At 57.5% G+C, this 23,172-nt stretch overlaps 1 protein-coding gene across 3 annotated transcripts; it reads left to right on the top strand.

Moving 5' to 3' along the window:
* The first annotated feature begins 1,387 nt into the window (after positions 1-1,387).
* On the top strand, positions 1,388-23,172 carry BAG6 (BAG cochaperone 6). 3 transcript variants are annotated; one of them, XM_059714315.1, is made up of 26 exons: positions 1,388-1,469; positions 7,231-7,341; positions 7,597-7,714; positions 7,914-8,140; positions 8,277-8,330; positions 8,676-8,750; positions 8,835-9,010; positions 9,166-9,295; positions 10,485-10,682; positions 10,973-11,225; positions 11,677-11,763; positions 12,009-12,116; positions 12,956-13,068; positions 13,150-13,234; positions 13,541-13,917; positions 14,518-14,818; positions 15,507-15,676; positions 16,091-16,144; positions 16,339-16,441; positions 16,745-16,869; positions 17,455-17,601; positions 18,093-18,149; positions 18,790-18,927; positions 19,026-19,133; positions 19,662-19,805; positions 20,255-20,455. In XM_059714315.1, exons 2-26 carry the CDS (start codon positions 7,264-7,266, stop codon positions 20,348-20,350), a joined length of 3,522 nt encoding a protein of 1,173 aa, XP_059570298.1. In that variant the 5' UTR covers positions 1,388-1,469; positions 7,231-7,263; the 3' UTR covers positions 20,351-20,455. The 3 variants fall into 3 exon arrangements, with proteins under 3 accessions (XP_059570298.1, XP_059570299.1, XP_059570297.1); XM_059714316.1 differs by lacking the exons at positions 1,388-1,469; positions 20,255-20,455 and adding exons at positions 1,783-1,871; positions 22,812-23,172; XM_059714314.1 differs by lacking the exon at positions 1,388-1,469 and adding an exon at positions 1,783-1,871.

Here is a 23,172-nt window from a genome sequence, read left to right as displayed (position 1 = left end):
AGGTGCATGTCGAGCCTCCTCTTAAAGACCCCCAAGGTAGGGGAGAGACATGTTAGAGATGTCTTGCCTGCTGCGGCCTTTCTGAGTTCTTTGCAACAGAAGAATTGCTCTATTCTTTTTCCAGACTCAAAAAGGGAATTAAACCAGAGCTGGCCTTTTCTGAGGGGCGCCTTGAGTCTAATGAGAGATGCCTTGAGTGTAAAAAGGTGGAGAACCAGTGCAGCCCCAGACCCTGCAGAGACTGTGCATGCAGGGAGGGCTGGTGTTAACTATTCCCCTGCCCTGGCTCGCTCTGCTTGGGCCCCTGTCTCATACACTGGCAGCTCTGCCCTGCCCTGCCCTGCCCCTGCAGTCAGGAAAAGATAAACTTATTTGTAGCTGCTGTTCCCCAGGAGCAGTGGAGCTGGAGCCATGGCTGTAGGGAAGCTGGCAGGGAGGTTCCAGGCAGAGGTGACTTGCTCCATGTGTTTGGACTAATTTATGGATCCGGTGATGACTGACTGTGGGCACAGCTCCCCACGGTGGGGCAGCTCTCCCAGAGGCAGGGTTCACGTGTGGGACCTTACCTCAGCCCTGCATTTCCTTCCTACGGTTCATCTTTCCGTAGGTCGGGAGTACGTGCTCTGGCTCTCAGGGTGCCAGTTAAGCAGTCGCCACTTTCTCCACCCTGGAAGTGAATGAGGCACCGGCCGGCAGGCCCGACTCCTGTGTGCGGGAGGTCCCATGGGTGATGGGGGTGTCTCCTGGGATGCTCCCCATCATCTCCCTTGGCCGACGCCGGCTTGAAAGTCTCTGCACGAAACACTTCTTCCATTCTTAGATCCTGGGACAAACCCAGGCCTGGTGAAAGCCCAAGACCAACAGGACACGCAGCCCTTTGAGGCGATCTGTGCCTGTGGGTTTTACGCCGGGACCCAGGGCCTTACAGATCCCGAACCTCTGGTCAGGATTTCAGCCCCTTTGGTTCGGGGTGTGATCTTTTCTCTAGATCAGTCTGTCTAACGTATCTCACGTACATCTGCTGACAGTCCAGGGCCAAGAGCAGCACGGGGCAAATTCATGCCCCACCTCCCTGGGGGCACAGCCCTCATCACCCCGCCCCCGCGCGGGTAGCCACTGACATCTGGCGGGAAGGGGGCACCGAGCCCTGCGCATGCGCGACGGGAGCCGGGGGCTCAAGCTCTGCCCCATGAGAACTTCAGCGTGTGGGCGCCTACAGCACTGCCTGATCCAAACCGGCGTGAGACGCGGCCGCCCCGCGGACTCTTCTCACACGCGGCCGCACACCGACATGCCCCTCAGAGGGCGGGGGATGGGGGGGGGCCCGTCGCAGCGGTGACGGGGCGCATCAGGCGCGCCGCTAGCAGCCCCATTTGGCCCCGAGTCTTGAGGCCCCCGTCCCCACGTCACGCATGCGCAGAGCGGTGTGCGCCGCAGAGCAGCCGGTGCGGGGAGTCTCTCGCAAGCAGGTTCGGACTTGGGCTTGGTGGGGACCCGGAAGCGGCCCGTGGGGACCGGAAGTGAACCCCGTTTCATTACCAGGGACACCGGAAGTCACCCAATTTGAGATAAGAAACCGGAAGTCATCCTTTTTGACCGAAAGTCGCCCCCTTTTGACCGGAAGCCCCATCTCATTCCTCACGCGCCCCCTCTTTTTGAGTGGGTGGGACCGGAAGTGCTACCTTCTCTCTGGCCGGAGCCCCCAGCACGGAACCGCCTTTTCTTTCCGTAAAGTTGCCCGATTTTTTTATGGACGGGAAGTGGTTCTGCGCCTACCGGAAGTGACGTCCTGGGCAGGAAAGGGGGCGTGGCCAGGTGTCTGTTGGGCCTCTCCCCTTCCTTTCCCCCCCTCCCAGCCCTAGGAGCTCTCGGTGGGTACCTGCGCGTGTGGGGGAGGGGTGATGGGGGTCTCGGTCCCCCCCCCCCCGCCCCGCGGAGGCGGGGTTATACCCTCCCTGATCCCTCTGTGGGCAGGTATAGCCGGCCTTCTGCCCCCGCCCCCCCTGCAAGCCTGGTGAGGAATGGGGTAATTCGGGTCGGGGGGGTGCTGACCCGTCCCTCCCCCTTCCCAGGGGGGAACCAGGAGGGTCGGTGGGAGGTTCAAGGTCAGTCGCTATAATGATAATATAAGGAGAAGTGTGTATTTAGGCATCATGCCCAGTGTCTTTAATGTGTTGGCAGCCTGCTGGGCTGTGCCAGCGCTCCTGCTGGGGCTCAGCCCCGGGGTCCTGGCTAGAGGGTCTTCCCCTTTGTTCGGGGTCGAGCCGACGCTGTGTCAGGAAGGAATATTCCCCCCGATCGGGCTGGTGGGGACTGGGCGTGGGGGGGGGGGGTGTCAGCCTCTGTAGTGGGGGGTGCGGCCCGTGCCTGGGATCTCTTGAGTGATTGTTAACAACCTGTTGCAGACAGAGGACGTTGCTGCAGTCCCCCTGCTTTCCCTGTGGCAGGTTCGGGTGTGGTCTGTGCTGTCAGGGTTGGTGGTCGTCTTACGTTTACCTGAGTTTACCTGATGGATTTGTCTGAGCTGGTCGCGCCAGGGCTGACCCTGCCTCAGGCTGGGGGTTGGACTAGAGGTGACAACTGGAGGTCCCTTCCTGCCCCACTTCTCATGATTATGCCCCCTGGAGACTCCTTCCCGTTCTGCATCCCTAGGATTTCTGTGATTCTCTGAATTATCCAAACCCTCTTTGTTATGCGTAGGAAGACTGTGGGCCTGGGCTCCTTGCTGTACACGAGGGACTGTAGGCCCATGCAGAAACTGCTAGCCCTGTCTCCACTTCGACCTACTAGGTGCTTCAGAACAAAATTGGTGGGAGAATCAACGAGAAAAAACCAGGGTGGGAGTTGGGGGGGAGGGTGGAGGCCTACAGCCTATAAAATTAGGCTGTAGGCTAATTTTGAGGGCTCCAAGGGGGCACTAGCCCTTGAAGAAGCCCAAGAAGCCAGTGGGGGTCACCCGGTGATGCTCTGCCTGGAGATGTGTCCTAGTGAGGACCAGGAAGACGGCCCCACAGTCATCAGGGTTCCTCCTACAGGCATGTCTGTTATGTGCGTGGAGTTGTGGCCTGGGCCCACCAAGGGAACCACACGCTTCCCTTAATTAGGGCAGTTGATAGGGCAATGGTTTTCAAACTGGGGGGCGTGAAGGAATGTTGGGGGAGAGAGGGGCAGGCAAGACGTTTGCAATGAGCCGGCGCTGCTGCAGCCTCACAGGGATGCAGGGGCAGGACGCCCCAGACAGGCTCTGCCAGCAGGCTGCTGCGACTCTGGGAGCCTGGCATGGCAGGTGTGCAAGGTAGAACTTCAGTGGGGCCAAGGCAGGAGGCACTGGAGCTGCAGCAGGTGGAGTCTGGCCCCCCCGAACCCAGTGGCTGTTAGGCTGAGGGGCACCCTGTGCCTGGTTGTGCTGCTTCCCTGGGTTGGGGTGGGGGCATGAACAAAACTGTAACTCAAAGACAGGCTTTTCTCGAAGTTTACTGCAATAGGGGCACAATAATTGATTCCTTGGCACAACTAATGCAGAAAGAGGGACAGAAGTAGGGGTTGGAGGTTGACAACAAGTGCTCCAAGGCGGGGTAGGGGAATTAAACAGGCCTTTTTGCTTTGCCAAGAGGATTGTGGGCCAGTGCCTACCAAGGAAACTTTAAGTCCCCCTTAAGAAAGGAGGGGGAATTATACAGAAGGGAAGGATTTCTTAGGGGGCCTCGTAAGAGACCATGAGAGGTCTGTCTTCCTTATGATCCTATAAGTGATAACGAGTTAATACATGAAGCAAGGATTTCCCTAGGGTGATCTCTCTTATTGCACCGACTGCAGGGTGGAGTTTGATAGGCTTTCGAAAGCAAAACTTCCTAGTTTGGGTTTGAGCAGGAAAACATTTCAGCATTTGCTGCCTTGGCTTTATATCTGTCAGTTTCAAGCCCTGAAACTGACTAGTGCTTCCCAAACTTTTCCTTGGTATGACTCCATTTATGGCCCCATTTCCTCAACATGCCGCCCCTGCCCCAAACCCACAGGTCCCCACCCCCATGACCCCATCTGCTGATTTTGTGACCCTACTTGGGGTCAGAACCCACAGTTTGGGAACCACTGGACTAGGCCCTCTTGATAGCAAGGCTTTTAATGCTGCCTTTGAAACTGACTTGATCTGTCAGTATGCAAGCCACACACCAGTCCTGAAACTGACTAGATTTTGCCAATATCAGGGCTTTTGATGTGTCCCCTGAAACTGACTAGATCTGTCCCTATCCAAGCTGCACCTACCTGTCCTGAAACTCACTAGACTCTGCCAGGACGGTGGCTTTTAATACAGCCTGTGCAACTGACTAGATCAGTCAGTAGAAGGGTCCTAATAGGGATCTGAAACTGACTAGGCCCAGTGGATATCAGGGCTTTTGAGGGACCAGTCCCTGAAACTGACAGGATCTGTCAATATCAGGGCTCCAGTTAGCAGTCATGGAATTGATTAGACCCTGCCAATATCATGCTTTTAATATTCACCTTGGAAAGACTGGATTGGTCAGAGTGGAACTGACTTGATCTCACTAATTGGGCTTTTAACACCAGCCCTCTGAAATTGACAGACCCTGTCAGCATCAAGGCTTTTTATAGGAGAGCTGGAGCTGGCTAAGGGCTGTCCATACATATCAGGGCTTTTTAATTCAGCTTCTGAAAGTGATTAGATCTGTCAGTGTGGAACTGACCGGACCTTGCCCATATCAGGGCTTCTGATGTTGCCAGCCCTTGAAATTAGCCAAGCCCATGGTTTTTAATACCAGCCCCTCTGAAACTGATGAAATGGGTCAGTATCTGGGTTTCAAAACTGACTAGACTCGCTCATATCAGGGCTTTTAATTCAGCCCCTGAAACTGATGAGGTCTGTTCTATCCAGGCATTTAATAGTAGATTTGACACTGACAGTAATCCAGCCTCTGAAACTAACAAGGTCTGTCAGTACCAAGGCATTTAATAGCACATCTGCAACTGAGTAGGGGCTGGCAGCCTCTGAAACTGACCAGATTGGTCAGTATCAGGGCTCTTACCCCTCTTGAAGCCAGTGAAAGGGCTTTTAACAGCAGCGCCTGAAACTGACTAGGCCTGTCAGTGTGCATCTGACACAGGCCTGTCAATATCTGGGCTTCTGAGCTACCAGCCCCAGAAACTGACTATTTCTGTCATTTTCAGGGCTCTTAAAGAGCTCTCTGGAAACTGACTAGACCCTGCCAAGATGGGGGCTTTTAATCCAGCCCCTGAAACTGACCAGGTCTATCAGTATCAAGACATTTAATGGCAGATTTGAAACTGACCAGGGGCTGCTAATATGAGGGCTTTAATGCTACTGCCTCTGAAACAGAACAGATTTGTTAGTATCAAAAGTCCAAATACCATCTTGAAACTGACTGGACCCTGCCTTTAAGGGAGCTTTTAACAGCAGGCTGTGAAACTGACCAGATTGGTTGTTAGGAAATTGATTTGAGTCTGTCAATATCAGCTGCCAGCCTCTGAAACTGACTAGGTCTGTCAGTCCAGAGCCTTTTAATAGCAGACCTGAAACTGACTAGGGGCTGCTAATATTAGGGGTTTTGATGCCACTGGCCTCTGAAACTGACTGTGTCTGTCCATGTTGGGGTTCCTAATAGCAGTCTTGAAACTGACCAGACCCTTCTAATACCAGGGTTTTAATACTGCCCCTGAAATGGACCTGGTCTGGTTTTATGAAACTGATTAGGACTGGGCAATATCAGGGCTTCTGATGCTACTGGCCCTTGAGACTGACCAGCTCTGCAAGTATCCAAGCTCCAAACCCTGGTCCTGACCCTGTTCATATTGGGGCTTTTAGTTTAGCCCTGAAACTGATGACAGCAATCACTGTGAAACTTACTAGGTGCAGTCAATACCAGGATTTCTGATGCTACCTGAAACTGTCCATATCTGTCAGTCTCCTGGCTGGTATTTGGGATCTTTGAAATAGACCAGAGTCTGCTGATAACACCACCCCTGAAAGGGACAAGATCTCTTGGTTTGCAGCTGGCTGGGCCTAGCCAATATCAGGACTTCTGATGCTACCAGACCCATGAAACCGACCAGATCTGTCAGTCTCACAGATCCAAATATTTGTCCTGAAGTTGACTAGATCCTGCCCACATCAGGGTTTTTAATACAGCCCCTGAAATGCCTGGATCTCTCAAACGATGAAACTGTTCTGAAATGACTGGATCTCTCATGATGAAACTGAAACTGACCTAGTTCTGGCAATATCAGAGTTTCTGAGCTGGTAGCCCCTGAAACTGACCAAGTCAGGTTTAAGCCTCCCAATAACAGTCTTCAAAGCGATCAGGCTCTGCCAATGATGAAATCCGTAAGTATGGAGCTGAGTAGACCCAGCCAATGGCAGGACTTCTCCTGCTCCCAGCTCTGTCAGTAATGGTGCTCTTTATACCAGTGTGGAAAGTGACTGGACCCTGTCAGTCCCAGGGGCTTTTAGTACCAGCCCCTGAAGCTGATTATATCTGTCAGCATGAAACTGACTAGACCCAGCCAACATATCAGGGCTGCTGGTGCTACCAGCCTCTGAAACTGACCTGCTCTGTCAGTATCAGGGTTACTGGCTGCCCTGACCTTGACTAAACCCAGTCAGTATCTGGGCTTTTAAATGCCAGACTGGAAATTACTAGGTCTGTCAGGTGAAGTTGGCTAGGCTCTGCCAGTATCAGGGTGTCCAGTGCTACCAGTTGTGAAAACTGATCAGATCTGTCAATATCGGAGCTGTTTACAGTCCTGAAATTGATCAGACCCAGCTAATTTCAGGGATTCTGGTGCTACCCAACCCTGAAACTGACCAGATCTGTCAGTATCAGATTTATGAGTCATCCTGAAACTGACCAGACCTTTTCAATATCAGTGTTTTTAAGGTATAATATTTTCTGAGTAGTAAGATGAGGGGTTATTAACACAGTCATTTGTGGGGCAGGTTTAATGGGGCTAGAGTTGTCCTTTATGGCTGGGATCAGGCCTAGGGCTGGTCTTATTTGCATTATGCAAATAACTTGGCATGTTCTCTTGTGTGCACTGACCCACCATGGGTGGGTGGGGAGTGGTGGAATTGGGGGATGGGTGAGGCCCACAGTCTGTATGGGATGGAAACAAAGAGGCAGGGAGCTCCATGCACTCCCAGAGGTTCATGGGATACATGTGAGGCCAGGACCATAATGAGTTCCTTCCTTTCTTTAGGCAGGAGGTGGGTGAGGACGCTGGCCGGGCACCATGGCGGAGCCCGAGCCCCTTGAAGTGATGGTGAAGACGCTCGACTCCCAGACCCGGACGTTTACGGTGGCAGCCGAGGTGAAGGGGCAGGAGGCAGGGGCTGCTGGGAAGGGGGAGGTCTGATGCCAAGGTGCTTTGGGTTTCCAGGGTTGGTTCCACCCCAGAGCCATCCTCGGTTCCTATCCCTGTTATACCCAGCCTAATGCCCCCCGAGCCAGCCGCAGCTTCTGTCCCCATTATATCTAGCCCTGACTCCCCTAGAGGTAGCTGCATCCCAGCCATGTAGTGCCTGCTGTGACTCAGTTTCCCCATGGTTTCCACCCCCCACCTCAGTTCACGGTGAAGGAGTTCAAGGAGCATATTGCAGGCGCCGTCAACATCCCGGCAGAGAAGCAGCGTCTCATCTACCAGGGCCGGGTCTTGCAAGATGACAAGAAGCTGAAAGAATATAGTGAGTCAGGGGTGGGGGGATGACAGGGGGCTGCAGATTGGGAGTGAGGGGCACTGGGCGGGGGGTAGGGGGCTGTGGATCTGGAGTGAGGGGCAGTGGCAGGGCCGGGTGTGTGTGCAGGGGGCTTTGGTTTGGGAGTGAAGGGAACCAGGGACATCAGGATGCCTTGTTTTCACCTCCTCACCCCTCTTCCCCCCAGATGTGGGGGGCAAGGTGATTCACTTGGTAGAGAGAGCCCCCCCCCAGGCCCAGTCGCCAGGCTCAGGGGGCCCATCGGGTCTGGGTGGGACTTCTGCCCCCCACAACGGAGGGAGTGGAGCCCGGGGCCCTGGTCCCACCCCCCACGACCGCAACGCCAACAGCTATGTCATGGTGGGCACCTTCAACCTTCCCGTCAGCATCATGGACCCCCCACCACCCACCCCGGTGAGTCTCCCAGGTACCTGGGTTCCCTCCCCACTGGGAGATGGGCTGGAGGGCCTGGACACCTGGGTTCCCTCCTGGCTCTGGGTGGGTCTGGATCTTGATCCCTCTCCTCTTCCTTTTTTCTCTCCCTGCCCAGATGGATGGCTCCTCTGTGGACGTTCACATTAACATGGATCAGGCTCCTATCCAGGTATGGGGTCGTGGGGGTGGGGGCTGATTCTAGCCAATTAGGGTGGGTCCATGGGCCTAGGAGATGGATGAGGTGGGCTCTCTCTCCCCTCCCCCATAGAAGAACCCAAGCATCCAGGCTCCTAGTTCCCCCACCCACTTTTTAAAGACTGAAGCAGGGAAGTCTAGGGTGTAACAGCAGTGGGGGCCGGGAGCCCGGACATCTGGGTTCGGGGGGGGGGGGGGGGGGGAGAGTGGGGGCTAGGGGTTAAAAGCAGGGTGGGCTGGGAGCCTGGACACCTGGGCTCTCTGAGCAGGGGGGCTATGCTTCCTGTTCTGACCCCACTCCCACCACCCACCGTTGCAGAGTGAGCCCCGTGTGCGCCTGGTGATGGCTCAGCACATGCTGCGAGATGTCCAAGGCCTGCTTAGCCGGCTGGAGGTGAGGCCTCGAACCCTGACCCTTGGGTGTCAGCAGCGAATCCCCTTCCAATTTACTAAACCCCTTCCCCCAATCGTGCCTTAGGGCAGCACAAATGGACAGGCCCCACTCCCGCCAGACAGCTCTGCCCCCTCCGAGCAGACCCCACCCCCTGCCCCCGAGGAGCGGGAACCAATGGAGGCGGCCAACTCGGAACCCCCCAGCCAGGAGGCTCCTCCGCCTGGGCCCGAGGGCCCCCCTTCTGCTGAGAGCACCCCCAAGTAAGGAAGGGGCTTCAGGTCAAGAGTGAGGGGCACCTGCAGGGCTGGGGGTGGGTGGGGGACAGAGGGCTGCAGGTTGGGAGTCAGAGGCACCAGCCAGGCTTGGGGCAGCAGTGTCCAGGGCCCTGTGTGACCTGATGTCTGTTTGTTTGCAGCCACCCGGCACCAGGGGAGCTGGTGGAGGTTCTCCTGGAGCTGCAGCGGGTCCAGGGCCAGCTCCAGCCCTTCCTGCAGCGCTACCAGGCTGTCCTGGGCTCAGCCAGCACAGCAGACTACAACAACAACGTGAGTAGAGGCTGGGAGGGCTGGGATCTGGGCCTCTCCCCCCTCCCTGGAGAATGGTACAACCCAGGGGAAACTAAGGCAGGGGCATTTCCCCCTTTCCTATGGTATAACCCAGGGGAGAGTGTAGCAGGCTATTTCTTCTCTTATAGTGGAATGGTATAACTTGGAGGGGCTGTCAGCATTTCTTCCTCCTCTCTGGGGAATGGTAGAACCCAGGAGAGTGTTTGGGTGGGCATTTCCCCACCTCCCCCCCATCCCTTGGAATGGGACAACCCAGGGGAGACCCATTAACATTTCCTTCTGTCTTTGGGGAATGGTACAACCCACGGGAGAATGTTTGGGGGGTGTTTTCCCCCCTTGTTGTGCTGTGGTATAACCTGGATGGGGATTTATCAGCATTTCCCTCTCCCTCCCCCCAGTGAGATGGTACAACCCAGGGGAGACTGGAGGAGACATTTCCCCCTTTGTAGAATGGTATAACCTAGGTGGGAGCTATCAGCTTTTCTGCCCCCCACTTCCTAGAGAATGGTATAACCAGAGGGGTAATGTGTTAGCATCACCCCTGCCATCTGTGGGGAAGCTGGGGGGGCAGGACTTTCTCCTCCCACTGGGGAATGGTACAACCCAATAGAAAGGGTGGGGGTGCATTTTCCCCCTCTCCAGGAAATGGTACAACCCAGGAAGGTAGGTTAGGGGGGCATTTCCCCAGTCAGAAGTGGGTAAAACCATGGTGAGGAGTTGGTGGGGGGAGGGGAGTCTGGAGTGGGTGAAACCATTGTAGGGGGCTGTTTAGGATAGAGGTCCATAGTGGGTAAAACCATGTAGATGGCTAACAGGGGAGTGGGTAAAACTAAGACATGGGTTCCTGGAGAGGATCATGGATGGTGAAACCATGGTGAGGGATTGGAGGGGGGGTGGGAAATCAGGGGTGGGAGTGAAACCATGGCAGAGGATTGGCTGGAGGAAACCAGGAGTTGGTGAAACCATAGTGTGGAGGGGGGGGGGTGTCAAGAGTGGGTGAAACCATGTAGGTGGTGGAGGTGGTGTGTGGATCAAACCAAGATGAGGGGCTTTTAATGGAGGTCAGGGTTTGATGAGATGATGGAAAGGATCTGAAGGAGGGGAAGTTGTGGGGTGGGAGGCACCATTGCAGGTGTGGCTGGGTGCTAATGAGGGGTGGTGCCGGCAGACGGAGGGGCGTGAGGAGGACCAGCGCGTCATCAACCTGGTGGGCGAGAGCCTGCGGCTGCTGGGGAACATCTTTGTGGCCCTCTCGGACTTGCGCTGCAACCTGGCCTGCAACACCCCCCGCCACCTGCATGTGGTACGGCCCATGGCCCACTACACCGCCCCCATGGTGCTGCAGCAGGCTGCCATCCCCATCCAGGTGAGCCCCTGCAGTGGGATCCAGGCATCCAGGGCAGTGCCCGGAGCTTGGAGACCCCTGGGAGGGGAGACCCCAGGTGGCTGGGGTAGTCTCCAGTGCTCAGAGACCCCAGAGAAGAGGGAGCCCAGGTATCTGGGATGGTGTCCAGGGCTACGAGACGCTAGCAGGGGGAGAACCCATGAGCCCGGGGCACTGACTGGAGGTAGGACACCTGGAGGGGAGGGAACCTAGATGTCTGGGCAGGGCTAGCTAACCTCTGGCTCCTCCCCTCCCCCTGCCCCACCCCCCAGATCAATGTTGGCACCACGATGACCATGACGGGCAATGGGGCGCGGGCAGCCCCGCCCAGCACTGAAGGGGCCCCACCTGCCGCCCCACCCCCTGCCACGGTCCTGGGCGATGCCCCTGAGGGCCAAGGTCCCGCCCCTGGCTCTGGCCCCACCCCCACTCAGAGCCAGGCCTCCCAGACCAGCCATCCCCGCGTCATCCGTATCTCGCACCAGACCGTGGAGCCTGTGGTCATGATGCACATGAACATCCAGGGTGAGTGTGGGGAGTTGCAGGTTGGGAGTAGGAGAGGGAGGGGGCTGTGGGTTGGGAACAAGGGGCACTGGCAGGGCTGTTGGGAACAGGAGGCTGTGGGTCGTGAAGAAGGGGCACCAGCAGGGCTGGGGTCTCGGGGCTGCAGGCTGGGAGTGAGGAGCACTGTCAGGGCTGTGGGGGCAGAGGTTTGTGGGTCAGGAGTGAGTGGCAACAGCAAGGCTGCAGGTCGGGAGCAAGGGACAATGGTAGGAATGGGAGGGGAGGGAACTGTGGGTCAGGAGTGGGGGGCACTAGTATGGTTGGAGGGGGAGGAGGGGCTGAGGGCCAGGAATGATGGGCATTGACAGGACTGCAGTGGGGGTGGGGGGTGGGCACGGCAGGGCAGGGACATGTATCTTCCCAGACTAATGGTTCTTTTCTTGCTTGACCATTCTGTCTTGCTTCGCTTCAGACTCTGGGTTACAGGTGGCAGGAGGTGGCTCAGGGGGCACTGGGGTCCCTGGTACTCCCGGCTCAGCTGGACATGGGCAAGGAATGGGTAAGAGAGGGCTGCAGGTCAGATGTGAGGGCCACTGGCAGGGCTGGGGGGGAACAAGGGGCTGTGGGATGGGAGTGAGGGGCACCAGCAGGGCTCTGGGGGGCTGGCAGGTTGTGGGTTGGGAGTGAGGGCCACTGGCTAGATGGTAGGGGACTGGGGGGCTGTGGGTTGGGAATGAGGAGTACCAGAAGGTATGGCAGGGGTTGGGAGTGAGTGACCCTCCCCCTGCCCCCTCCGTCCTCCAGGGGGCTCCACGCCGCTACAGATGCCCAGCCTGCCCCCGGAGTTCATGCAGGCCATGGCTCACCAGATCACCCAGCAGGCCATGGCAGCAGCTGCCTCTGCTGCCACAGGTAATCCTTTGCTGTGTCCCCCAGGGCTTTCCCCCCACCCTGTTTCCCAGCTGCTCCTTCCCTGATCTGGGTGCACCCAGCCAGGTTGTCGAGCCAAGATAATTTTTTAAACTGATGACTAAAGGGTTTTTTGTTTTCCTTTTTGCTTTTTTAACTGATGGCTGAACATTTGGTTTAGTTTTTTCACTGACCGAATCTTTTTCTTTCCACTGACAATTGTACCTTTTGTTTCTTTAATGATGACCGGACATTTTTTTTTTTTCTGACTGATGACTGAACTTTTTTTTTTTTTTTACTGACAACTGACTGGATTACTTCACACTGGCAAACAGACCTTTTTTTTTCACTGACAGAACCTTTTTTTTCACTGATGACCAGCCAAACCTTTTTTTCTGCTGATTGAACCATTTTTTGCCAACAACTGAACCTTTTTCCACTGACAGCAGACGCAACCTGTTTCTTTTTCACTGATGACTAACAGATTTTTTTTTTTAACTGACTACCAAAACCTTTTCTACGCCCTAAACCTTTTTTATTTATTTATTTATTTTTTTAAATTGGCAACTAATGATCAAAGTGGTTTTTGGACTGATAACTTAAACGTTCTGTTTAACAATAGCTAATCACTGAACCTTTTCTTTTATTTACCAACAACCAAACCTTTTTTAGCTGACTAGACCTTCAAATCAGCTCAAGCTGCTGGGAGCTTTTTACTGACGGTTCTTTTTATTTACTGACGGGCATTTTTAGCCTGATTTTTATTGATTGCATGTATAGTTAGCAATTCTGATTCCAGCTTTCTGTGGCCCTTCTCTCTCTTCCCTCTTCTGCTTCTACAGGTCAGCAAGTTCCTGGCTTCCAGACAGCCCCAACCCGTGTAGTAATTGCCCGGCCCTCAGCACCCTCTGCCCGGCCTGTCCCCCCTGGTGCCCCCCAGCCTGCAGGCCAAGGGGTAAGAGTCGAGCTGGGGGCTGTGGGTCAGGAGTGAAGGGCACCATCAAGGTTTAGATTTACCTTTTCATCTCCTTCCCAGGTACCTGGCCCAGGGGCCAATGCCTCGCTGGCTCAGATGATCAGCGGCCTCGTAGGCCAGCTCTTGATGCAGCCTGTTCTTGTAGGTGAGTCAGCGAGGAGTAAGAGATGGTGGGGCTGTGTGTCTGTCCCCCATGGGGGTTTATGGCAGTGGGGACAGCTGAGATCCCAGGATGAGGCAGCTGGACAGGCAGTGAGGCAGGGATTGGAGTGGCCTGTGCTGGCTTGGGGGTGCAGGAGTGAGGGGCACCAGCAGTGCAGGTGGGGGGTAGGGGGTGGGTCAGGAATGAGGGGCACCAGCAGGACGGGTGGGGCAGGGGCTATGGGTCGGAAATGAGGATCACTAGTAGAAGTGGGTGGGACTTTGCCCTGACTCCACCTCTCTTCTCCAGCCCAGGGCGGCAGCTCGTCTTCAGCCTCGACTTCTTCTTCCTCCTCCTCTTCCTCCACTTCCACCTCTTCCTGCTCCTCCACTTCTGGCCCCTTTGGGGGGGCCCCAGTTTCCCCCCCAACAGCCTCAGCCAGCGCTGGCACTACCAACACAGCCACCACAGCTGCTGGGGGCAGTGCCAGCCCCACACCCAGCCCTGCCTCTGGCCCAGCCCCAGCTCCACCCCCTCCAGCCAGTGATGACCTCCAGCTCCCGCAGCTGCTGGGCACCCTCCTGGGGAGTGGGGTGGGGGCTGGCCCCACTGGGGCCCCGCCCACCATCACTGTGGCAATGCCGGGTGTACCTGCATTCCTACAGGGCATGACAGACTTCCTACAGGTAAGCCCCGCCCGTTCCCCTTCAGTGTGGGCCATGTGCCCCTATTTAGGTCAGTTCCAATTGGGCCCTGCCCCTGGCAGAAACCACACCCCCTGCTCCCAAGTGGTGCCCCCCCCCCCCGTGCTCCCATCTCAGACCGTGTGCTTGGGGACAGGCTACACCCCCCAGGACCAGGCAACTATTCCCTTAGACCCAGCCTGGGGACAGGCCACGCCCCCAGTTTAGTAGGCCATACCCTGTGGAACAGGTCCCACATCTTCAGAGCCAGGCCATGTGCCTGGGGAGTGGCTATGCCCCGTTAGGTACAGGCCACGCCTCCTCTGGAATCACACTGTGTCCCCTCAGGGCTAGGTCTTGTGCCTGAAAACAGGCCACATCCTCATTTAAGCCACACCCTGTCTGCGTCTGGCCTCAAAACTCTAGGGGCAGGCCATGCCCCCTCTGCTCCAGACAGTGTGCTTTGAGATGGGCCACACCCCCATTTAGGTGGCACCTGCCACATAAGCCACTCCCTGAGAATAGGCCACACCCTCCACACACTGCCAATTTAGGCCCTGCCTCCCTCGCTTGTGACTGACCATTCATCTCATTTCCTACCAGGCTGCCCAGCTGGGCTCTGTCCCTCAGGAGCCGGCCCCGCCCCCACCCCTGCCACCTGTGGCCTCCTCTCCACCCCCACCAGCGGCCAGCCCGCCACCACCACGGGGCGGAGCTGGAGGGCGGGGCCGGCCGGCCGAGACCCTGCCCCCCGAGTTCTTCACCAGTGTGGTGCAGGGGGTGCTGGCCTCCCTGATGGGCTCGCTGGGCGCCGCACAGGGCAGCACCGAGAGCATCGCTGACTTCATCCAGCGCCTTAGTGGCTCCAGCAACCTCTTCGAGCTAGGAGCCGAGGGCGCCATCGGTGAGCCCCGCCCCGTGACATAGTCCCCACCCCACCAGGGCAGGCCCCATCCTGCCCCCTCGGATCCAGCCCCTGTGCCTGGGCCTTGGTTTAGGCTGCACCCCTACGGAATTGGCCACACCCCCTCAGAGACAGGCTTTGTGCCTGGGGTGGGCCATGCCCCTGTTTAAGCCACACCCCTTGGGGGGACCAGCCATGCTCCCTGGGCACAGGCGGTGCTCCCTTAGAGCTAGGTTGTGGGTTTGGGGGCTGGCCAGGTCCCTTGATTTAAGCCATACCCCACCAAGGGATAGCTCACGCCCCCATTAGCAGGCCACACCCCCACTTCCTGGGGCAGGCCATGCCACCCACTAGTAGGTCATGCTGCCTCTGTGCCAGGATATAGGCCTGAGGCCAGGCCGCACACCCAATCTAGGCTGTGCCCCTCTGGGGCAGGCCATACCCGGTGCCATAGGCACCATCCCCAGAGAAACCACCTTCCCTGGGGTAGGTGGTGCTCCCTTAGAGCCAGGCAAGGTCCTCGAGGATAGGCCATGCCCCCTTGGGCTGGCCTACCTCCTCTCAGGGCCAGCCCACATCCCTAGGGATAGGCTAGCCCCTTCCTGACAGTCTGGGCCCCCTTGCAGCCTCCTTTTGGATAAGCCCTGTCCCCTAGCCAGGGTCTTAAAGGGCCGGTGTCTACCTGCAGGCTTCTTCGGGGACCTGCTGTCGCTGATCTGCCACAACTTCACCATGGTGGACATGGTGATGCTGCTTCATGGGCAGTTCCAGCCGCTGCAGCGCATCCAGCCCCAGCTCCGGCGCTTCTTCCACGAGGAGTATCTGCACGGGCGCGAGCCCAGCGACCGCAACCTCCGTGTGAGAACCCCCCACCCCCCAGCCCTTCACTTCTGACCCACAGCCCCCCAGGCCTGCTTCTCTGGGGCTCCTTGCTGCCCCCTACCTTGGCCAGCCAGCGCTTCTCACTCCTGACCTGCAGCCCTGCCTGCCTGGCCTCACCCGGGCCCCTTGCTCTCAACCCACAGCATCCCCCACCCCCAGTCCTGCTGGTTCCCCTCACTCCCAACCCACAGCCCCTTGGGTGCTATGCTCACTCCCCTTGGTTTTTCTGGCCTTGTGGCTGCCTCTCCTGATCTGTGCCCTTTCCCCTGCCCTGCCACTGCCCCTCACCCTCGATCCACAGCCCCCTGCACCCCCCGCAGTAGTGCCTCTTACTTCCAACCTGCAGCCCCCCTGCCCCTCCTCTAACCATCTCCTTCTCTCCAATCCCAGGCAGCCACCTACAACCTCATCAGTGGGCTGGAAGACTACGTCCGTGAAAGCTTTGTGAGCATTGCCCCCTGATCCTTGCTGCTTGCCCTGGCCTAGGGGGGGCATTGGGATGGGGGGCAGAGCTGGGCTGGGGGGGGCTTGTGGGGCTGGGGGGCAGGTGGCAGATACAGGTGTGGGGGGCCTGGTGGGGTGGGGCTGTTGGGGGGCCCCAATCCCTGACTTCTGACCCCCCCCCCCCCCCCCCCCAGGCGGCGGTGCGGGTTCGCGAGGGCGTGGACATCACCCGCACCAACCTAGACTTCCTGCAGGAGCAGTTCCAGCGCATTGCCACCCACATCCTGCGCTGCACTGGTGAGACCCTCCCCGCTTCCCCACAAGCCCTTCCCACTGCCCAGAGCCAGGCAGGCTCCCTTAGGTTAGGACACACCTCCCCAACTAGGCCTCACCCTCTTGGGCCAGCCCACCTTCTTCCAGAGCCAGGCCACATCCCTGGGGGTAGCCCACCCTGCCATAGCCGCCCCCTCATGTCAGTGCGCCTCACTCCCAACCCACAGCCCTCTGGTTTCTCTTGGCCCTGTTGCACTGCACAGGGAAGAGATTCCCCCATTGCCTGATTTCCTTCCCCCCCAGCTCTGACCCCTTCCCCCCTTGCAGATAGCTCTTTTGGGTCCCGGCTGCTGGAGCTGTGCAACCAGGGGCTATTTGAGTGCCTGGCACTGAACCTGTACTGCCTGCGCGGGGAGCAGGCTGCCCTCACCGCTGTCATCAACGACCGCATTGTAAGTAAGCCCCCCCATATCTGAGAGCAATGGGAGAGGCCAGGGGGTGCGCGCCCTTCAATACTTGAGGCCAATAGAAATGTCTGGCATGGGCATACCCAGCCCCCAGGGTGCGAGGGCACAGGCCAGTGAGGTCTTCCAACCCACCCCCTTAGAGCAATGGGATGGTTTTGTATGGGTGTTTCCCCACAAGTGCAAGGGGACAGCCCAGTGCGGTGTCCCCTGTGCCTGAGGGGAATGGAATGAGAGTATTTCCCTTCCCCCCTCAGTGCAATGGGGTCAGTCCAGTGAGGGACCTTGCCCCCCACCTGAGGGGAATAGAACAGTCTGCCAGGGACAGTCTACATTACATTACCTCCTTCCCCCCCACCCCCTTGAGCCCTGATGGAACAACCAAGCATGTGGGGAGGGAGGGGGCAGTGTCTTTCCCTGGTGGCCACCTTGGGGACTGTGTGCGCTTGTGCATGTGTGCACATGTGTGCGCGTCTTGGATGCCTGGGTCCCTGGCAAGGGGGGGTGGGGGTGCCGTGCTTCCTTCCCCTTGCCTGATACTCACCCCCTCTCCCACCACCCATGTGCCTGCAGCGGCGGCTGTCAGCAGATGTGACGCCCTCACTGGTGAGCTGGCTGACAACCATGATGGGCATGCGGCTGCAGGTCATCCTGGACCACATGCCCGTCACCTCCGAGCAGGTGCTGCCCTACGTCCGCTGCCATGGTGACCCCCGCCCGGTAACACCTCCTGCCTCCCACCAGGGCCGGGGAGGGAAGGGCGTGTCCTGGAGCGGGGGGGTCTGGGTGATTGGGGTCAGAAGGGGTCTGAGGGATACATTGGGGCTGGGGGCATAGAGGGGCCTGGGGGGTATATTGGGGCAATGAGGTATGTGTGCGGGGGCTGGGAGCAGAGGTTGCTAGGGGCATTTATCAGGCTGGGGGCATGGAGGAGGGTTTGGGGGGATATAGAGAGACTGGGGGGTATGGGCTGGGGATGTGGAGGCAGGGGGCAGAGTGTACTAAGTGGGTATATTAGGGCTGGGGGGCACAGGGGGGCAGTGGTTGGGGTGCTGGGCTCAGTAATGGGGTTGAGGCCAGGTGGGAGAGCTGAGGGGGCAGGGACCCAGGAGGCTGGGACATGTGGAGGGGCCTAGGGGGTGGGGTGGGGGGGTCCCAGGGGGCAGGGCAGGATGACCCCCACTGACCCTCCCCGCCTTCCCTGTGTACAGCCAGCACCCGAGGAGCCCATGGAGCTGGAGGCTGAGCAGCCACCTGAGGCTGCCCAGGTAGCGAGCATTGTGGAATAGCAGAGGGGGGGTGGGGCTCAGGAGTGGGGCATTGTGGGATAGTGGAGGGATCGGGGAGGGTAGAAGCATTGTGGGATAGTGGAGGGATCGGGGGAGGGTAGGAGCATTGTGGGATAGCAGAGGGCCTGGGGCATTGTGGGGTAGTGGAGGGGCAGACTGGGAGGGTGGTAGAGGCACTGAGAGAGCAGAGGGATGGGAGGGGCCTGGGGAGGGGCATTGTGGGATTGGGGAGGGACCAGGGAGGATATTATGGAATAGCAGGGGGATGGGGAGCAGGGAATAGGGGTATCATGGAGTAGTGGAGGGCTGGGGATTCCTGAGGCAGCATTGTGGGATAGCAGAGAGAGTGGGAGGGGCACTGGGTTAGCAGAGGGATTGGACGGGGCTGGAGAGGGGCACTGGGATAGTGGTGGAGGGGTTGGGAGGCCTTGTGGGATGTTGGGCGGCCTTGTGGGATGTTGGGCAACACAGGCGAGACCTTCTGGGATAGTGGAGGGCTGTGGGGGCTGGGGAGAGGCATTGGGGGATAGCAGAGGGGCCGGGGAGGGCATTATGAGATGGCGGAGGTCTGGGGGGCCCTGGTGATGTCTCACCTCCCCCCTTCCCCCTCCTGTTGCAGCGGGACAGTGCGGGCTCCCCAGCCCCAGCCACGACAGCAGAAGAGGCGCTGGCCCCACGCCCTGAGCCTCCCCCCGACCCCCCCGGCCAGGCCCCCCCAGCCTCTGAGCCCGAGGCCTGGGCTGCGGCTGTACCCCCGGTGAGTAAATCCCACCCTGCTCACCCCTCGGGACCCCACCAAGTTGCAGGGGAGGGGAGGGGCACCCACCAGCCTCTGACCCCTCCATCTGCTCCCAGGAGTGGGTGCCCATCATCCGACAAGACATCCAGGCCCAGCGCAAGGGGAAACAGCAGCCACCGCTCAGCGATGCCTACCTTACTGGCATGCCCGCCAAGCGCCGCAAGGTGAGAGCCCCCTGGGACCCCCCTGCCCCATAGCTCACCTTAGTGACACTTGTCTGACCAGCATGTCAGCCAAACCCTCCAAGGTTAGATCCCCACCCCCAACAACTATGCCTCGCCAGGACCCCCAATATCCCTCCTGCCCTCCCAGACCCCATATGCCTCCCCCAGCAATGTCTGGTATAGCCCCCGAGTTTGTCTGCATTTCTGTGTCCATTCCTCTGTCCTCACGTCTATCTCCCCATGTCCTTGTGTCTGTCTGTGTCTCCATGTGTCTGCTTGTCCTTGTGTGTTTTCATGCGTCTCTCCATGTCCACATCTGTCCCCATGTGTCTGTTTCTCTATGTCCCTGTGTCCATGTCTGTGTCCCAGTCCTTGTGTGCGTCTGTCTCCCCATGTCTATTCCTATGTGTCTGTGTCCGCATGTCTGTTTTCATGCATGTTTCCCATGCCTACAGTTGTGTTGTGAGGGGCGTGGTGGCGGCAGCACAGACCTTGTGCCCATGAATGTCAGCACGTGTTGTGTGTCAGACCATGCAGGGTGATGGGCCGCAGCTGCTGCTGGCCGAGGCTGTGTCCCGTGCTGCCCGTGCCACCGGTGTCCAGACCTCAAGTCCTGAAGAGTTACGCCGTGATCTGGCCCAGCCCCCGCTGCAGGAGGCCTATCGTCGCCAGGTAAGTCCAGATGCCTGGGTTCCCTGCGGGGGGACGGGCTGGGAGCCAGGACGCCTGGGTGCTGTGGGCAGGGAGTGGGGGTTGGGGGGTGAGAGCGGGAGGGCGCTGGGAGCCTGGATGTTTGGGTTCTATGGGAGTAGGGCTGTAGGCTTGGGGCAGGGGAGATGCTTGAGTTTCCTGAGGGCTGGGAAGCCCAGACACCTGGGGATTTTTGGTGGGGAAGGTGCTGATGGAGCCTGAACCCTGGGTTCCCTGGAGGGAGGAATGAGGATGTTTGGGGTGTGGGAGCAGCGGGGGCTGGGAGGCTGGAGCCCGCGGTTCTCTGGGGGGTGGGAGCAGGAGGTGCTGGGAATTCAGCTGCCTGGGTTCTTCAGGGAGGATGGAGTGGGAGGCGGGGCCTGAGAGTCCAGGCACCTGGATTCTCTGCCCAGCCATCCATCTTTCCCTAGCTCAAGTCTGATCTGCAGAAGCGGCTTCAGGACGACCCAAGCTTCAGCCCCCAGCGGTTCCCCAATGCCCAACGCGCCTTTGTGGAGGACCCCTAGGCTCCACTTCCTCCCACGGAGCTCCGCCCCCTGCCTGCTCCTCCCCCACCTGGGGACTGAGTCCCATTCAATAAAGCCATGGGCCCAGATGGCCTCCTGCCCAGACACCTGGGTCCTCTCTATACTGGGAGGGGAGAGGGGGGCTGGTTAGGGTTGGAGCAGGGGTGGGACTGGGAGCCTGGATGCCTGGGTTCTCTTCCCAGGTCCTGAGGGTGCTGCTGTAACCCATACCTGCCAAGCTAGTGTGGGTCCTAGTGCTCCCAGTAGGCATCCGCCAAGGAAACCAGCTTCCTCACTTCAAACCCCCAGCCCAAATTTGGAATGTTTCTAGGAGAAATAAGGTGCATGTAGTACACCAGAAAATACGGTACTTGAGCAAGAAGGTGGCCACAGAGGCCAGGCAGGCTCCTTTGCCCATTGGCATTGTTTCAATGTTTCTATTCAAGTGAAGAAAGTAGCCTTCTTCTTGAACTGTGGATCCTGGAGTGGGGCTGCTTTATGGGGGAAGTATATATCGTAGGGGAGAAAATATGCTAACTGCAGGAAGGCAGAGCCCTGCCATCGTGGCAGCCTTCCCGACGTCTCCACGCTTCTGCTCCAGCAAAGAAAACGGCTTTTTCTTTTTCCCTGCACCCTAACTTTTCAGGTGCTTTCGTGGCGAATGAGGTGTGCGTTATATGCTAGAAAATATGGTAACCAAACAGGAAGGTAGCCACAGAGGCCCATCTACCTCAGCAGCCTGTATAGTGTCTCCATGCTTCTATTTCAGTGAAGAAAAAAGGCTTTCCAGCTTGGGCTCTGAATCGTAATTTTGTGGGGTGGGGGCAAGGGCTAATATCTTGTAATTATCTTGTAGGTAATAAAAGAGATCAAAGCTCCAAAAACCTGTGCTGAAGCCCCCAGTAAATTGGTTTCTTATTCCTGGTTCCTTTATTGAAAGCTAATTTATTCCCAATTAGAGTTTGTTATTCACGCATTACACATCCTAGAGAACATTTCATTGGCTAGGCATATTTACTAATATATAAAATACCCTGCATGAAGTACAGAACCCTAAATGAAGGTCAGATTAGAATGGGATTATGGAGCAAAATACTTCTTGGGCCACCCCAGACTTTCCATCCATGCCACTGGGGGCCTGTCCCAAAGACCCCTGACTGCAGTCCTGCCTAGCTGTGTCAGGCTGCCACCTAGCAGCCCTTCATGCCCACTGTACTAAGTATAGGGGCTAGAAGAAGGACCTTCTGGTGGGGGCTGGGATTGCAGCTGGAAATCCTTCCTGGGGCAGCCCACAACATACCTCTGTGCCACAAAGTGTGTGTGTGGGGGCGGGGGGGGGGGGTGCTGTCAATTGGCACCCTGGCACAGCCAAACCATGATTTAGGCCAGGCAAGATTATTCAGGTGTCCAGGACAGTTCCCTGGTGCCAGAGCAACCATGGTGTGGGGCGGCCCAAGAAGGATTTCCAGCTGTAATCCCAGCCTCAAAGCCAGAGCCTTATTCAAACCATTGTAGAGTACAGTGGGCATGAGAGGCTGTCACTTGGCAGCCTGGCACAAAAGAAAGAAAAGTGCTTTGGGCTGGGCAGGACAGCACTCGGGTCTTTGGGACAGTCCCCCGGTGGCACCAACATGTAGTCGGGTGGCCCAAAAAGTATTTTGCCCCATAATCCCATCCCCTTCTGATCTTTATTTAGGGCTTTGTACTTGATGCAGAATATTATTGCCTCTATTAATTAGTAAATATGCATCGCTAATGGAATTCGCTTTAGACTAAATCACGAATAACACTTTTATTGGGTGAGATTAGCTTTGGAAAAGGACCTGGGAATAAACTAAATTCAGCCTTGGGTTAAGTGTTAGTGAAGGGAAGGCCACGTGGAGGTCCCCGGGCCCCAGCCCAGCAGCTGGAGGAGCGGGGGGCCAATCCCATGGCAGGGGGCAGAAGCTGGCAGAGGCAGTTTGTGACAAACTGCGTTGTTCCTGGGGCTGGGGGATGCTGATCCCATTGGGGCAGCTGTGGGGGGGCAGTGTTGATGCTGGTGGCACCTGTGGAAGAATCCTCTTCCAGCCTCCAGCTTTTACAGGGGTTTTTTCCTTTCCTTTGTCCTGGCCGCCTCCCGTCTGTCAACCTCCTTAGCCCAGCTTACTGCTACTGTGACCTAAAGCAGGTGGAGAGGGAGTGAACCTAGTCTCTATTGTTTTAAGCACTGACCTCATGGCCTGGGGGCAGAGGCTTGAGCCATGTCACATGCTTAGGTGACTGTGATGCTTTTTAAATTGGTTGGTTGGAATCCAGCCACACCTGCCTTTGATTGGGACATGAAGGGTTATTGAAGGGTCGGAGGAGGGAGGAGACATCACAGAACTCAGCCACACGCACAGAGGTGCTGCCTGCGCAGGAAGCTCAGTCAGCCTCCAGGTGAGACTTGTAACTTACCTGAAACTCTTTTTTTCCATAGCTGGCCGGGTCGGAAGGGACCTGAGCAGATCATCACGTCCGACCCCCTGCCAAGGGCAGGAATGGATGCTGGGGTCAAATGACCCCGGCCAGGTGTTCATCCAGCCTCCTTTTGAAGACCCCCAGGGTGGGTAGAAGCCAGCACCACTTCCCTTGGAAGTTGGTTCCAGATGCTAACCGCCCTGACAGTGAAGTAGCGCCTCCTGATACTTATCTAGGGATATAGCTTACTGTCATGTAGAAGCATAACAAAAGGCTATCAAGCCATACTGTTTGCTCTGGCTTCTTCTTTGACACTTCTCTAACCCATGCCCTTCCCCATGCCTACCCTCTTTAACCAATAAAGTTCTCCACTCTAACAA

This window comes from Alligator mississippiensis, chromosome 11 (genome assembly GCF_030867095.1).
Source record: "Alligator mississippiensis isolate rAllMis1 chromosome 11, rAllMis1, whole genome shotgun sequence".
Classification (NCBI taxonomy): Eukaryota; Metazoa; Chordata; order Crocodylia; family Alligatoridae; genus Alligator; species Alligator mississippiensis.
This window is presented reverse-complemented; position numbering and strand designations above follow the sequence as displayed.

Bases quoted from the DNA above. Each gene is read 5' to 3' on its own strand.
- BAG6 (XM_059714315.1), top strand. From the start codon at position 7,264: ATGGCGGAGCCCGAGCCCCTTGAAGTGATGGTGAAGACGCTCGACTCC. The intron at 15,677-16,090 runs GTGAGAACCCCC...CTCCAATCCCAG, and splicing joins CCAGCGACCGCAACCTCCGT to GCAGCCACCTACAACCTCAT. The intron at 19,134-19,661 runs GTGAGAGCCCCC...GTTGTGTGTCAG, and splicing joins TGCCCGCCAAGCGCCGCAAG to ACCATGCAGGGTGATGGGCC.